General features: G+C 32.9%; 3 protein-coding genes across 10 annotated transcripts in view; 1 reads left to right on the top strand and 2 right to left on the bottom strand.

The window, feature by feature from the left end:
- Window positions 1-3,558, bottom strand: part of LOC105204519 (GATOR complex protein Iml1) — a 43,090-nt gene extending 39,532 nt beyond the window's left edge. For 7 of the 8 annotated variants that reach the window (XM_039455291.1, XM_039455293.1, XM_039455297.1 and 4 more), the window contains exons 1-2: window positions 2,194-2,344; window positions 1,674-2,044 (exon numbers count right to left, since the gene is read on the bottom strand). In XM_039455291.1, coding sequence (XP_039311225.1) covers window positions 1,674-2,024 — 351 coding nt within the window. In that variant the 5' untranslated portion in view covers window positions 2,025-2,044; window positions 2,194-2,344. Of the gene's footprint in view, window positions 1-1,673; window positions 2,045-2,193; window positions 2,345-3,513 lie in introns of those variants that run through there. The other variant, XM_039455292.1, reaches the window with a different exon arrangement.
- An 813-nt stretch (window positions 3,559-4,371) lies between these two features.
- On the bottom strand, window positions 4,372-7,393 carry LOC105204520 (partner of Y14 and mago). Its single transcript, XM_026138252.1, has 3 exons — window positions 7,215-7,393; window positions 6,744-6,837; window positions 4,372-5,597 (listed from the first exon to the last, which is right to left on the bottom strand). The coding sequence occupies exons 1-3, from the start codon at window positions 7,243-7,245 to the stop codon at window positions 5,078-5,080; spliced, it is 645 nt and encodes a 214-aa protein (XP_025994037.1). The 5' UTR covers window positions 7,246-7,393; the 3' UTR covers window positions 4,372-5,077.
- Window positions 7,394-9,411: 2,018 nt separating this feature from the next.
- The window catches only part of LOC105204513, a 44,518-nt gene continuing 36,549 nt past the window's right edge, over window positions 9,412-17,380 (top strand). Inside the window, exons 1-2 of the mRNA XM_011173602.3 lie at window positions 9,412-9,674; window positions 14,861-15,900. Coding sequence (XP_011171904.1) covers window positions 15,660-15,900 — 241 coding nt within the window. The 5' untranslated portion in view covers window positions 9,412-9,674; window positions 14,861-15,659. The remainder of the gene's footprint in view (window positions 9,675-14,860; window positions 15,901-17,380) is intronic.

Here is a 17,380-nt window from a genome sequence, read left to right as displayed (position 1 = left end):
GCCGATTATGTCCACAAAAAATTATATTTATACAAAATATATGATTTAAAAATGAGTTCTTGTTTTGTAAAAGTTGAACTTTTTTGGATTTCTGTACATTAAAAGAAAATTTTTCTAAATAAAAAAGAATATATTTTCTTAAAACGATGTATTTTAATGCAAGCATGAGTTCTAATTGAGTAAAAATGTTTACTTTTAAGTAAATATACATTACCTTAAATACATAATTTTGTATTTTTACATTTACATTAAAATAATAATTTTACAAATATCATTAAACTAATTAATTAAATTGTTTTCTTAGCTTAAAAATCTGATTATAATATATTATGAATATAAAACTAATGGTATATATTTTCTAGAACTGAAAAAAAATTATTTAAAAATTTATTTATTTACATAAATATTTCAATTAAGAAATTTTTAACTTTACTACAAGTAAATAAGATGTTAGGATTGAGTAATCTTTTGTTAAGTTAAAATTTTTTCAAGGACTTCTCTTAGTGTATGAAATTTCATTATACAAATATAAATCTGCAATAAAAGAGAAAAATACCAAAACTAATAAAAGTAATATCGTGATTATAATTGTGCAAATTAAAGTATACAAACTTTAAATCCTTTATTGTATACAACTTCAAACGTTCCGATTCTCTTTGGAGTCATTCTCAGTACATATTAATGTATATTCCCAACATATCTGACAAATTTAAAACCGTTTCTAGGAATGTAAACGTGATGTTTTTTAATAAACATTTATTAAAGTACATAAATAAGGATATATATATTACAGTATTCAGATATTCTAATCATTGTAAAAATTTTTACACTTATACACTATATTTTTTTCTGAATTCTCTGGAAAGAGAATTTTTGACAATTTCTTACATAAGTGATTAATATCAGATACTGCATAGTGCAAATGTAAAATAACAGTCTTAATTTATAATTAGATATTAAATACTTCCAATCATGCTTAGTTATATGATTTAAACAAATTACAAAAAAATTTATTATTTTGATGTTTATTTTACTTTTTTCATTTAACTTATTTGAATTTTAATGTATGACATAATTTATTTGTATTTTTAACTTGATTCATATTCAAAGTTTCTCTATATATTCTCAGTCTCTCTAGATAAGCTACATTTATTTTCATTTTCACCAATACAGATTAATTTTGATCTTAGTTTAACTTACTCTTGTTTTAATTCTAAAGATTAGAAAAGATAAAAAATAAGTTAAACTAAGGTTAAAATCTACATTACTGAAAATGGACATTAGACAATTCGATTAACTAACATGTCATCTTTAATACTTTGTTATATACATTTTCAGGGGGAGTATTTCATTTTCTCTGACATATGTTACAATTGGAGGATATTAATTCAAATTTGATAACCTGTTAGTGACTCAATTGTGACAATCAGACTGAGGACAAATGATTGACTATATAGAATTCTCTAATATGCACTGAGAATAACTACAAAGTCAAAACGAAGTTATATATAATAAAGGATTTAAAGCTAGTGTACTACCATTTGTACAATTACAATTGTGTTATTACTGTATCTTAGCCTTTAGTATTTATTTGGTATTTATTTCAGTTTTAAATTTTGAGAATCCATTGTATCAACACATGTACAATTTTTTTAAATAAAAAAATGCAATACCAAGCTGTTTTTCAAACGCCACATTTCGCTGCGTCCCATGTACTGATCCTTAAAGGTCAATTCTATAGAATCCAGAGCTACATCGTCAGGATTCACTATATTCATGTACACGTCGGCAAACGTTCGCAGCTGGAACATCGATGCTACGTTATTCTCCACGCTGATGGTTTCGCGACCTTGCAAGTCCTCTTTAAAGGAAGTAACTTGCAACAACAAGCGACTGGATTCATCCTCAGGATGGTAAATTTCGACAACATCGCCAGTTTTAATTCCAGGATAATCTTTTGGGTTGATAATCAGATCTTCCCCACTGAAATTCTTCTGATGCACTATCAACTTAAAAAGCTTCATACTTTATCCGGCATTTTGAACTATGGGACATAAAAGTTTAAATAAGTTAAACTTTCATATACAATGAAATAAAAATGTTAATAATGTGTTTATAAATATGTAACAATTGTGGAAGTTGCACTTCGTAAAAGGGATTCGATTATTTATTTATTTACTTTTGTTTACGTACGTTATAACAACACGACTGATTCTATCGGCCAACAACCATACCCGAAACCCGAAGTTTCTTTCAGTTTTTCTCAGAGAACATTTCTCTTTGTATGCAGATCATGGTGGAAGTATTACATGGTGTGTGCAAAATCCGCAAACCACGCCCCTTTTTCGCTTCGGATACCGCTCAGACCCCAGGTGTACCAACTTCAAAAAATTAAATGTTTGATAATATCAGGTTACTACAACTGTTATGATTGCATCTTTGTCCCACTCTGCTATATGTTCGTTGTGTCCTTTTCTCTGAAAGAATTGCAGTTTGTACCGTTTGTAGTACGCGTGATTTCGAAAGACGTACGTAATTCGAGAGATTTTATGTGAAATTTAGTGAAGATGGTGCGTCGGTGCATTGTAAAATAAATAAGAAGCAATACTTAAAAAATGATGAAAGGAGAAAAAATAAAAAAATGAAAAAATTATTTCCGCAACAAAAACATAATTTTTGCAACAAAAAATAAACATAGACCAACTTTTGGTGACTTAGTCAACGATTTGCGAAAATTTTTAAAGAAAGACTGATCCTGCTTCCTTTAGAGTGTTATTATCTCAACAAGACTGCATCGACTTTCGTGGTAGATGAGCAACCTATACAAGTCAAACTTCCACAAAAATTAATCAAAGTTTGTAAAATATCAATTTTACATTTACTCGCGGCATTTTGTGCAGATCGAGTAAAACGATCGCGGCTTTTCAAGCGGAACGATCTTAAGAATTTTATACATTACTCGCGGCATTTTATGCGGATTGAGTAAAAAAATCGCGACTTTTCAAACGGAGCGATCTAGGAAAAGCACTATATATAGTGCAGTTCGCGGCCTTATGGCGGATCGAACTAATTTGGGAGATAATTAACTGAGAATTCTTTAAAATTAAATTTTTGTATTTGTTTTTTCTTTTTATATATTGAAAGAGACCTTCAAAGAGTCATTTTATTGCATTTTATGTAATTTTATTTGAAGCCTTTCCAGTTTAATTTATGTTAATATATGAACAAACTTCTTCAATTATTGTAAAATATTAAAAAATATTACTTACATGCAAATCACACTCTTCCTTCTGTTCGAGGCTCTCGTACGATATTCACGTATGCGATAAAAAAAGATCGAGAGAATACAACATGATGTGCGTGCAACGAAGACAACTATATTCAGTTGTAACAACTTTGTGGAGTTAAATAAGATTGGTACACCTGGGGTCTGAACGGTCAGAAAACAAGCGAGAGGGCAAAGAATTAGAGAGAGATGCTTGCAAACTGCACACACCATGTTACTTCCACCATTTGTATGCAGATTGCAGATGCAGGCGCAACCGCGCAGGCTCACCAACACAACATATATAAAGAAAAATGTCAATTCCGTGTTAAAAGAAAACAGGCGACTGCCGCGAACCTAGTGGGGTGGCACGTGTACTACATACTGAATTATGCTCTCATGTGATAACTTTGAATCTTGTATTTAGGTAATCGTTACCTGAGATTAACTTTACCTTAATACAGAAATTGTGTAGCTCGTACGTACAAAATGATAGTAGAGCCCACTTCGCATATTTTCTTCACTTCGCACATGCATATTTCGCTCAGCGAAGCTAAAGTGTCATAACACGGACAAGTTCGTGTGACATAAACAGAGCAATAGGGTGCTCAACAGTAGTTAATAGGTCTTTTCTCAGATGGCGAAATAATCGAAAAACAAAGACAGATCTATGCGATGGACAAAGAGCGATATCCTGGTCTCACTCGAAAACTAATCTACAGTGATCTGCAGAACCGACGTCGAGGAAGTTCTTCTGTTACTTTACCATCCTCTTAATGCTGATGTTTAGTTGGATTTAGTAAGTAAAATGTCATTGATGTTACATCATTTTATATAACGTATATATTATATTAATAAAAACATTAATAAAGATTCAAATATATTTATCCATAATGCAAAATAATAATTTTTTTATAATGTAATATCTTACCAACATCCAAAATTTATATTTATATTTAGTAGTTATTGTAAAAACAATGAATGAATAATCAGATTTAATTGTAAAAAGTATTCCGAGTAATATCAATAAGCATGCATTTAAATTGATAAAACTGTCCATATCTGTGAACATTTCATATAGAAATTAATTACATATATCAAATCAATTTACAATTATTAATTACAATACTTTATTAATATAATAAAATTGCTATTAACAAAAACTTATGTGATAATAATTTGGAGAACATTTATTTTTCTCACAAAAACGCGACAGTTTTTTTTAATATGATTTTGGGTTTATTCGCTATAAATATTATAAATCGATACTTTATCTTATCACATTAAATGCATAATAATTCTCGTTAAAACACTCTCACAGATGTCTACATATATTTTTTAGATCATTCTGACCACTAATATAAATCTATCTAAAACTGGTTTTTATTTTATCCTTTTAATCAATTTAAAAGGACGAAATCATGACGTGCAGAATATAATTCATTTGACGAAAATTTCGTTCGTCTTTATTAAAACTTTCACGTAAATTCTTTTATATACATATATGTATATACATGTATCTATGTATACATATACATAGATGCATGTATAAAATTTTTGATCAAGAATCGTCGACAATCAATAGCACTGTCATACATATAAATATATGTATCAATATTATCAATCTACACACCGTGAGTAAATAAAAAATGATTAATATAAGATGCGATATTAAAACTGTAATGTAATTATCGAGAGAAATGAAGGGTTTGCTTTGCTATATAACAGGATCGTTATCAATCCAAGTTCTACAATCGCACCATTTTTTGATGGCACTGACAGATTTGTGTGAAAGTTTTAATCAAATATAATCTATAAAGCAGCCTCTAATCTTTTTATCTCCTTAGAGATTTCCGTTTTCCGCGCGACTTTGTCGAGTATCTCTTTATCAGGATTTTTCAGAGCACCAGTTTTAATTTTATCCTCTAACACTTCTATTTCCCTAATTTTTTTGCGAAGGTTCTTTAATCTCTTCTGCGGATCGGTTGTCGTTTTCTGCGTAGTGTTTGAATTGTCTTTAGTTACATTGTTTGTCGTGGTCTGTTTTGCAGTGGACAACGACTTGTTGGTGTGAGCTGAAACTTCCTTATGAAATTCAGGCTCTGAGATCGAGATTTTGGACAACCCTTCGGCGACAGGTTCCATGACTTTAGATTTGTTTTTCTTCTTCTTTTTCTTGGATCCTTCTTGAGTTTTCGCTTGTGCACCAGGTATCACTTTGTTCTTGGCCGCTAGAGCCTCCAGCTTGGCTTTGTGTTCTGCTATAAATTCTGGACTGGCACCCACAGGATATAAAGGCTTTTTTATCAATTGTTTTCCTTTACTTTCATATCTGTGAAAAGAGATAATAAAAAATTAGTAAGTGACATTAGAATGTATTTGATTATACAATCCAAGAAACGAAAGTAACTAATATTATTGAGAATAATATTCTTTTAATTTTATATATTTGGATTCCATGAGATCGTTATTAGTTTTAACTGTGTTAAGAGGATGCTATACTGACGGAAATTACCGACCATTACAGTGTTCATTAATTTTTGAATTAGCTTTACAGATCACAAAATCCTTTTGCAAAATAAAAGTACGCACCAAAACAAAGTCTGCTCTGGTAAATTTTATGAGAAAATCGATCAAAAAGTTAAAAATTCATTTATTTTCGTCTCGTGGATCTGTCAACCAAGGTTAATTTTTGTTATTTACTGACGTTCTGTAGCTCGTATGTATAAAATGAAACCAGGGCGAACTTCAGAAAACTCTAACACACAACACTGACTGTGTATCGTTTCAGTCAACAACCTAACAAAAAAGTTTAATAGGTGAACAGCTGTACGTGTCCAAATTTCGCTTAGCGCACGTAAACGATGGCAAGAAGAGCAGTTGCTGTAGTTGATAGGTCTTTTCGCAGATGGCAAAATAATCGAAAAACAAAGACAGATCTATGCGTTGGACAAAGAGCGATAGCCTGGTCTCCCTCGAAAAATAATCTGCAATGCCGACGTCGAGGAAGTTCTTCGGTCACTATAGCATCCTCTTAAAGTAAATGAAATATTTTTGATAACTGTTAATAAGTTTTTACATAATATTTATACATATTCTTAACTTTGCCAAAATATCAGATGTAAATGTACAATTAAACAGCTAGATTGCAACATTTTAGTGCTTACTACGTATCACTGCATTTTTAATGTTTACCTACTCTTACAACACCTTTAATTTTTAATTAATATCTTTGTAACTTTAATTTTCTTCATTTTTTCAATAATTAAGTTTGATATATCAGTTTTTTTTGTAAATCATAAAAAAGTCATTGTAATTAATAACTTTTAATATACTTATAAACTGTCTTGAAAGTGAACGCACACATTTATATGCTCAAAATTATGTTAATAAGATATAAAATATCTTCTATAAATAACTTATCACCATTTTCATCTATAGCCAATACAACCTCAAGAATATATCAGTGATTGCTTACAATGGAACTTCTTCCTGAGGAATATATCCATCTTTCACACGTCGTTGCTTACGCCATGTGCCATCGGGTCGTTGGCTTGCTGGAATAAACGTACCTGAAATAATAATCACATCGTTTCAATCATAACATCTCGATATATCTGCGCACAAAATATTAGTGTTAGCATTTGTCATTGTAAGAACATTTTAAGTATCATATTAAATATAAAAAAATATAAAAAGAATCGCATTACAATTAACACAAGTGTGAAAATTTCAATACGGCGATCAATCCGGGGATCACGCCGCCGTGGACGGGCCACGTGAAAACTCCGAGGTTGACCGGTCTAACTATAGCGCGTGGGAAAAGGAACAATCTATTATTACGCGAAACCGATCGTTTTACACTTGTTTACACGACCGAGGTTAGAGCCGGCGCGTAACGTGGACGCAGGTACGCTCGTACGCGACGCGGCGGACAATCGACTCTTACCCGTTTCATCCTTGATGTAAGTCGACGCCATCGCCAATTGCTTCGCGCGTCTGCGAAAAATATAAATAAACGTAAAAAGTTCTCGACTATCAGCGTGCCATCCTGCAATCTCTTGTATCGTACGGACTGTACGGAGTGGAGCAGTGGAGCACCCAGGTCTCTGCTCCGGTAGCTCCGGTAGCGTGCGAGTTTCGGCTGCAGTCTTAACAGGCGCGCCGACAGATGTCGCCAGCAGTTCGATTCCGAGTCGCAGTTCTCGCGCGGGTTCGCGCGTGGGAGCGGCCGACTCTCAATCGGCAGGTCCCGGATTTGAGTTCGTATTCGTTTCGTATACCTGATCATGAGAAATTGGTATATAGGCCTCTTTCCATAAGGAGTTTGAAGAAATTTATTTGCGAGGATTCAAAATTTGCGCAAGATTGAAATTATAATACATTTCAAAAAAATTTTTTTGTATATCTCATATTTCTAAAGATTTTTCGTATTTTACGATTTTTTAAACTTATAAACATTTATAGAAAAGTACTTATAATTTCTTTGAATTTTATGCTTTTTTGAAAAATAAAATAAGAAATCTTAAAATTCGCACATATAAGGTTTCCAACTACGACACAAGTCGTTACACGCTGTGTAACACAGTGTCCATTAGTGTAAGAGAGAAAATTGTAGTTGTCTCACTCACACTAATGGACACTGCGTTACACAGTGTCGACTTGTGTCGCAGCTGAAAAACACCCATAAAGAATTGAAAAGAGATTTTCTTAAGATTTTTGAAAAGCGTTTTCAAGTTTGTACAAAAAATCTGAGAAATTTTTTAAAAAGTTATGAAATTTATAAAGAAGCTCTAAAAAAATCATGTGAAGAATTCTAAGAAATTTTTCGTTAGCATAGTTTAAACTGTAAATAAGTCAGTTGAGAGAGAAAGAGAGAGAGAGAGAGAGAGAAAGAGAGAACTTCGTGTTCTAGGGTCTGTTACATATTATAATCCGTGTTGAAAATGCGCTTATAAAAATGTTATCGCACTTTTTTATCATTCAATCCTTGTTTTACGTTTAATAAAGATAGAATGACAAAAAAACGCGCGCACACCTTAATAAAAGCGTTCTAAATACAGGCTTTTGTGTTTTTAAATAAAAATTGTAATCTTGCGAATCCGGATCTGCACGAGTCTGATTGCGCCGCCTCAAAACGAGAGCTCCAGTGCAATAAATTGCACGATTGACGGCGGCACAGGATGTTTTCTAGAGATCGGGCGCCTGTGCACTTCCTCTCATTCGCGAATTATCGTGAAGACAGAGTTGATTTTCTCCTTGATGAGTTTGAACGAGAAGCCCTAACTTTTTATACCTTTTGGCATAACTTGAAAAATAAAGCTCGTTTTTGTTTAAAATACTCAAAGTACGAATTTAAATAATAATTAATATACTTTCAATAAAATATTTTAAATAAAATGTTTTTATATATAAAAATGTCTTTTCTTCGTAAAGATTATATTTTATAAAATAGTTTAGTATAATTTATTTATAATATTTGTGTTTAATATTTGTTTTTAAAAAATATATCTTTATATTACGGTAAAAAAAAAACAATAATATTAATGTATCGTCATGCTTTTATCAAATATGAGGAACGTACGTATAGTTGTTGCATCTAAATTTATATATTTTTATTAATAAAAAGTAGGTTATTCGATCTATTTTAAAAATAATAAAGTACAAGTGAAATATAATATACATATATAAATAGACTAAAGTATTTATTAACAGTTCTCAGAAAATATATATATATATTTTACAAATATATATTTGCTTATATATATAGTACACAATTACAAATCGAACAATGTTTTACGACGTTAAAAGTTTACTTTAAATAATTTTAATTTAATACTAATGAAGCAACAATATTAGTTATTTTAAGTAATAATAATTAAAAAATTGAAACTGATAAATCGTTCTTAAAGATAATAAACGAAAATTAAATTCGACCTTTAAAGTATGAAGAAGAGAGAAATTCCAGAAATTTTAGCTTTACAATTTCATAATCTTAGACTTTTTATGGGGCACTTGAAATAAGGGTCAAGGAAACAGGGACGCGTATACGGGTACTTCGACGTCGACGCGTACAAGCGGTCCCGAGGGCTACCCCTCGATCTAGCCGGGCTGCTTCCGGGGATGCTGCGCGCGCGCACCGGGGGTTGCGCTCCGCTTTCATCTCGCAGTTTCGCAGCCTCCCTTTCGCGACCCGTGTCAAGTCTACCGCCGCTCGATCGGAGGTGTGTGTGCAGTTTTCCGCGTCTCGTTGTCCCCGGGTGCATCGGGACGTCCGGCCCGATACGATCGTTATCGTGGTCCCGGGCCTCGGATTCCTCACGAATCCACGCTCGTCTTTCGCTTCATCTCCGGACTCATGCACAATCCGAATGCATCACTCCGCGCCGGAAAATGGAAACCGCAATTGGTACGTAGCCGCATAAACGAATCCTCATCGACCAGTACACCTTTGTGTGATAATCGAACGTTGCGATTGCGGGGAAGTGAATTCTAATTGCACCCGGTTTCCCGGTGCACGCGTTTCTCATACTCGTTTGCAATTCCTCTAAAGGTCATTAGATGTTACATGTAAAAAAAATGGGATCGTGCGGCGCGGTACCGTTCAATAGATATAAGTTCAAAGGCTCGCTTCTTTCTAAGGTCATGGGAGCAATGCAGCGAATAAATTTAAAAAGTCTTCTGATGACGCCTGCACGGGGCTGTCCTGGCTTATGTAATCAGCTAATCGTTAAGCAGCGATTGCTTCTAAGTAAAAAAGTTCATGGCGGTCAACTAATGTAAATATATTTTGTTGCATTGTATTTTGCATGAATTTACATGTGGTCTGGTTTTAGTTATTATATACCCGATAGATGTGAAAATACATGAATGTGAATTGAGGAAAAGATATTAAAGCTAATTTGTAAAACGCATTAAATCTAAATCTTCTAAAACTTTTTGTTTTTGAGTGCTTTTCTTATTACATTATTTAAATTTAAATCACGCGTGAAGGCGTTACATAATAGCACTTTTAGTTATGTGCTTGATGGAGGTGAAAATGATTTATGTATGGATAAATTTAGGAAAACTTTCAAATCTGAATCTTAAAATATTGTGTTATTACATTTAATATTAAGTTTTTAAATGATATAAACACACGATTAAAATAAAGATAATTATTTTAAAAATTTATATAAAAAATGTATATTTTAAACTAAATTATAGGATATAATATTAAAATAAAGATATATTTCGAATTATTGAACAGGCGCTTTTTCAAATGATATAATTTTCTATTAAAAGCGCATTATACTTTATGCCATCAATTTTTAGAGAAAGGCAGAAACGAAGTCAAAGTCATATACAAACACAAAGTTAATTTTTCAAAAAGCAATTAATTTATACAAAAATCGTATATAAATTTTATATAAATTACTACTACTTTTATTACTTTGAAAAATTTGCTTTGAAAATTTTGAACAATAATGTTTTTTAATAATACAATGTAATGTATATAAAAATTAAATAATTAATTTTTAGTAATTCATAGAAATTATTGTAAATTATAAGCATTTACTGCGATTTGAATTTTAAAAAGAAAGCGGTCTCAATTTAAGGTTTTAAAAACAACAAAAAAATTGAAATAATATGAAAATAGAATAATACAATTCTCTAGCATAATTTGTATACATTATGAAATTTTGTAATTATGATTTAATTGAAGCACACTTGCAGAAAGAAACAGAAAGAGAGAGAGAGGGAAAAAATTGGAGAAAAAAAAGTAATAAATAAAAGTCTCAGTTTATTTTTTCATTTTTTATTTTACATTTCTCCATTGTTACGCTCGCCACCTAGATAAAAATTGTAACGTCGAGTCGAGTTACAATGAAAATTGCATAATAGTACATGGATAACGAATGAAAAATGTACACGTAAGCCGTAATGCTGCTCAATTTTCAGCTAGCCGAGATAATTATATCAAGCAATTTAGATTCCAAAGTAAATATTTTAATGACACGATCGCCTGTTGCGGATGCCTCACAGCCGGTCGAGGGTTAAAAACATGAGAATCTAGAAGAGAGTTGCCGTGACGCGTTGAACAACTTCACCCAAACTGCGGTCCTGGACCTTGCAACCTCCTCCTCGTCCTCCTCCTCCTCCTTCTCCTCTTCCTTCTCTTCTTTCTCCTCTCTCTCTTCCATTCCCCCTTTTTCATCGGACATTGCACCGATGCAGGCGAAGCGTATGAGAAACGACCGCCTCGCTAGAAGATGGGATCGTCATCCGCGGAAGGAGAAGCTGACTTATGATCCGGACTATTCGCCTGCACCGCACCGGTTCCACCCATCTCTAGGACGCAACCTACCGCGAAATAGAGTCCCGGAAAACTTACGTAATTACTGTAGCATCCTCCGTGGTTTTCTAGGATAATTTCTACCATACCGAAATTTCCAAGAACAACAGACTTGTATCGAGCTAAACGTCGAACGAGGCCAGATACGAAAATAACGAAAGAATATAAACGTTTAAAATATGTCATTTATCTCAGGATGCGTACACACGTCTCCAGTAAGATTTACGCATTTTTTTATAGAAAATTTTTATTTTTTTATACAATTTTCTACATTCGGCATTCTCTTATATTTTTTTATATTAGTTGCTTGACTTTGGAATAATGCGCGTCGAGCTAAAGCTATTGAAAATATGTAAATGCAAAAGCACAATGTAAACATTCTTCTTTTTGGAGGTGTATGAATCTAAAGTCGAATCGAATTGAATATCTTTGATTCCGATTCAATATAAATCGAATTCAAATTAAATTTTTTCAAATTTTTTCAAATTAAGCAATAATGTAAATGTAATAAAATATTTTTAATGATGTCGCAAATCTTTTTTAACAGACAAGAAAAAATAGAAAGCAAAATTTTAGAAACTAATTAAAAAAATAACGTGCTAAGCAAAAATTTATAATATTTTAATATGATAGTACTTTAATGTGCTTCATTAGGAAAGTATAACGGAGCAATTTTTAATTTTAGAAAATTATAATACACGCTTCTAAAATATTAAAACAAATCTACAAAAACGATTGTCGTGTATATAAATTTTTAAATAATTTATAAGATTTATCATAGAAATAATAAAAAAGTTTGGAAATTGACAATCAAGCACGAAAATCAGTACGCGTTGATTCAAAGTCAATCGCGCGGGAGATATAATTGAAACAGTCAAAATAAGCGATTAATTCGAAATCGGTGATTTAAATTTTCGAACTATTCGAATTCGAGTCTTTTAGCTTTGAAAACAAATCGAATCCACTGTGATTCAATTCGCTTTGAATTCGAACTGTTCGCACATCTCTAATTCTTTTTGCTAAAAATTTAGCAATATTAATATGTGAGTACTTCGTCGGTTAAAGTTATATTATGCTCTTGTAATTAACATATTTACATCAATTTTCCATTCGGGTCACTTGTTATTTTGAGCAGAGAGAGAGAGAGAGAGAGAGAGAGAGAGAGAGAAAGAGATTATTATAAAAGGTTTCATAATATCATTAATTCATACACGTAATTAATGTGTATAGAAATATATTATGTAATATACGCAGCTTAAATAGAAAGTTTTGCAAAAATAGTTCTGCACATTAAATAACCATGTTTGCATTAAATAACCATGTAAACATGGTTATTTAATGTACAATGCACATAAAATATTCCTCTAAAAATTTGGCAATATTATTATTGTATATCTCTTTGCTGCACAATGTAGCACTGGAAGCTACACCAACCATTCAAGTTATTTCATTAATAAATCGTTTCACGTATTTCTTTAGCATGTTTGGCATTGCTGGATTGCTAAAAGTTTCTGCTGAAAAATTGTCGTTTTTAGCGATTAAATTTGTTTGCGTAAAATTTGGACTAATAACCTATATTTCAAAATCACTATCTGGGGGTTTTTGAGATAGCTGATTATGAAACCAAAGTAAAAAATTGAAAATTCAAAATGGCGGATACAATATGAGGGACAAAATTATCAAAATCCAGCAAATTCGCTTGAAACTTGCTGTTTAGAAGTTTTTGAGGTCACTGATTACGAAGCCGATATCAAAAATTCAAAATGGCAGATCCAATATGACGAATATAATTATCAAAATCAAAATAAATTTATTAAAAATTTGTTATTTAAGTATATTTGAGGTCTCTGATTACAAATCCAATGTCGAAAGTATAAAATTTGAAATGCCAGATGTGTAATAATATGGCGGACCAATATGGTAAACATAATTTTCAAAAATCTATCCACCATATTGGATCCACCATTATAAATTTTGTATTTTTGATATCGAATTCGTAATCAGCAATCTCCAAAATTCCTATGCAATAAATTTCAAGTAAATTTAGTTGGTTTTGAAAATTCTATCCGCTTTATTGGATCCGCCATTTTGAATTTTGTATTTTTCACACCGGCTTCGTATTCAGCGACCCCAAAAGTCCCCAGTTAACATGTTTCACAAAATTATATTCACTGGAAAAGAAGTGCAACGAGAGTGTCTCCTGTCAAAATTGTGGATGTCGCATGTCGAGTATCCGATCAGCATTGTTCACGCATGATCACATTACGCTTTTATAATTAAATAATCATACGTACTAGTGTACAGCGTTCGCCTCAGTGGGGACAGAGTAGCTCGGAAATTATGATTATTCGCAACTATATACCGAATGCTACCTACCAACAATTGGCCAATTTCTATTATATGAAAGCAGACAACAGTTGGGATTTATCTTTTTGCGCGCGCAAATCCTTCGATTTTTACTTTACCACCGCAGTCCCGAATAAGATAATCCGCGATGTCGCGAGCCGTAGTGCAGCATGTGCGCTTAACGCCAGATTGAACTTTATCCCCGCATACCTTGCCCTCGTTGCATAGAATGCAGCCGGCGCGCCGCTGCTACGGTGCACTTTACGAGAGACCGAGGCGAGGTCCGTCAAACAGGCCACGATGTGCATATATCGTAGTACGCAGCGGCATTATGCGCGCTACATAGCGTATCGAGTACATCGAATATCCATCGCCCATCGACGACGGCGGCCCCGTCGTCGCCTGGATGGTTTTCGCGGCGTGTCACTTGCGTATGTATAGACCGGCATAATCGCGGGCTTACAGTCTACATAAGGCGCTTACAATGCTACGAAATCTTAAAGCGTCTATCTTCCCATACGAGATGCTCCGAAATTTCCCGTGAAATTCAACGACGTCGTCCTCTTTAGATCCTTCGTGCTCGGTCTCTCGTCGAGCAGAAGTCACTCTGGCAATTAAGTGACTATTAAATCTTAACTTTATAATTGCTAAAATGTTAAAGCTAAAGATGGTTAAACTTGGAGCTAGAATTCTAGGTATAATATTGTATTAAAGAAATAACAAAGTTAATTAAATGCTTTATTATTCTGAACTTTTCAAACTTGCTGCGATCATCGACTCTGGAAGCTCTAATTCACTTATTGGTCGTATAATATTTTCAGGATAAAGAAATTACGTATGTCATTTTACGCTTAGGTAGAAATCACAATTCTCGGATTATACTTTCAATTAACGTGAAACGAAATTTGTTGCAGTAACGGAGTGACGCATCCAGATTTGCCGAAAGAGGAAGAATAAATTTTACGGTGGAGACGGCCATGCGAATAGTGAAAAGGCAAACGATAAGGACGAGAAAAAGAGGATCGAGTAAATGCAGATGAAGAAGATTATTATTCCGTAATCTTTTCCCCAATGTGATTTATAAGCCGCCGTTTTTCAACGCACTATGTGGTAGCCGAAGCAAAACAAGCGACAGAGAAGTATACGTTTGGCAATGTAAAAGGAAGAGTCAAGACGGATTTATCTCTTTATCGCCATGTTTTTACCATGGTATTTGATATCGATTTTTAAGGCGAAGGCGACGGAATACGACGAACTCATACCGCATCAATAGTCTAATGAAAGCACGTCACAGATGAAACGACATGCGTGGGCAACTGTATACGTATACGTGCATACAATTAAATACGTAAAAATGCAAGGCTTCTATACGTAATCCGATACATTGATCCATCGACGAAGTACTTTCTGCGTATCTTCCCTGACGGTTATTACCGGCGAAACGAGAAAAGGAAACCGAATTAAATGCGACAGAGAGAGATTGACTCGGAATTGGATTAGTCGCGATAGCAAAAATGTAAAAAGAAAAAGAAAAAAAAAGAGGCAGAGATGAGAAGAGAGGCGGAATGATCGGAGGTGGAAATGAAACACCAAACGCACGCGTAACGTAAACCACCTAGTTAACTTTGCCTCGTCGTCCTCCCCATCGACTCGGCAGAGATTCGCTTGGGCCGCGCCGGGTCTCCCGGTGATGCATCGTCGAGCACGAGCTGGATGGCGGAAACGATGGCACCCAATCGTACAATGCACGACGGAACGACGACGGGAGAAAAGCTGAATCTCACGTCGATGACATTCCTACCTTCCAATGTGGTCGCGGCCGCGTTTAACGCCGAGACGACTAATCCGTCCGCAGCGATGACGGGCGACCCCGCGACCGTCACTACCATTAAACCGCACCATCGCGTCTACAACGCGACAGAGTATCTCGTCGAGCAGGACGAGCTCGATCACAGTAAGTAGCACGGCGTGTCGCGAAAGGAACTATAAAGCGCACGACAAAGACGGCGAAATGGGTGGCGTCGCCTCTTCACTGTCCGAATATTAATTAATTATACATTCGAAAGGTTGAGATGTTGAATTCTTCGGGAAGTCTTGACTCATCTCGACCGTCTTTCAAAGTTGGTCACGTTTTAAAAATCATCTGGAAAACGTCGTTTTCCAACGGAGCTGGGAAAGTTTGGAAGAGACTTGGTTTTCGTATAAATTTGTAAAGGACGATAAGTAAAATTGGGCGATTTTGGCCTCCGGAGTGGCAAATAAAACTATTTATAGTCTTCTTTTATAGTCTTTAAGCCGCAGAATCTGATTCTGACCTTTAAAAATTTTAATTTGATGGGGAAAGTATTATGAAACATCTAGTATCATAAATTATCATTATTGAACGTTATAAATGTAAATCATATTTTGATACTAATAAAACATGATAATGCTTTAATAAGTGTCATATTCTGCTTGATAAAAAGAAAAAAGAAAAATTATTAATATTCAAAAACAAACCGCATCGATGGAAACTATTTAAACTTTCTTGATTATGACCTAAAGAGCATTGTTGTTCATTACATCTTTCATTAACATATATGAGAACATATTTTCGTAATAACTTTTTATGTATTTAATACATAGTAGAAAATATTTGGCATTTATATTAAAATCGGTCTTTGTTAAAATCTTGTGTTAAATTTTTACATATTCTAATGTTAGTTTAATACAATATAATTAAGTATATAATGAGATATTTAAATATTTTGCATTAAATTAATATTCAGTATTTTTTAGTGTCAAAATAACGTAATTTAGAAAAAAATGACAAAAATAATATAATTTTGTAAAGTTAATTCTAAGCTGAATGAATAAAATGTACGTTAATATAATAAAAATGTAAATTTTACTGAAAAAATATGCTTCAAAAGTTTAATACAAGGTGAATATGTTAAAACGTAATATTATATACAAAATTAATGCAGAAAATATAATACTTTTACATAATCTGTTTTCGAATTAAATTTAATTAATTTCTTGTATTAAATTTATATAAAAATTTGAGTGAACCATTTGGAACATACAATATATTATGTTAAATTTCACGCAAACTTTTTAACCGTGTAGCTTCATATGATTTTAATACTTTTCCAACAAATTAAAATTTTTAAAAGTCAGAATCAGATTCAGAAACTCAAAAACTATTTAAAAAAAAAACACCGTACGTTTTTACTTATCATTCGAAGAGATTATCAAAATCTTTATTCTACTTATTGTTCTTTGCCGAGTTTAACAACAATTCTACAGAAATTTTAACTAAAAAAAAAAAAAAAAAAAAAAACACTTAATCCTGAAAAATGCGAATAACTAATAGAAAAACTGAAATTACTTTCATTTTATAAAGTTTATTCATTCGTCAATATTTTAACTTTTCCGTTTACAAATGCTGGAGG

The sequence above is a fragment of the Solenopsis invicta genome, chromosome 11 (genome assembly GCF_016802725.1).
Source record: "Solenopsis invicta isolate M01_SB chromosome 11, UNIL_Sinv_3.0, whole genome shotgun sequence".
Taxonomy (NCBI): Eukaryota; Metazoa; Arthropoda; class Insecta; order Hymenoptera; family Formicidae; genus Solenopsis; species Solenopsis invicta.
The sequence above is the reverse complement of the archived record's forward strand: the minus strand, read 5'-3'. Positions and strand labels throughout refer to the sequence as shown.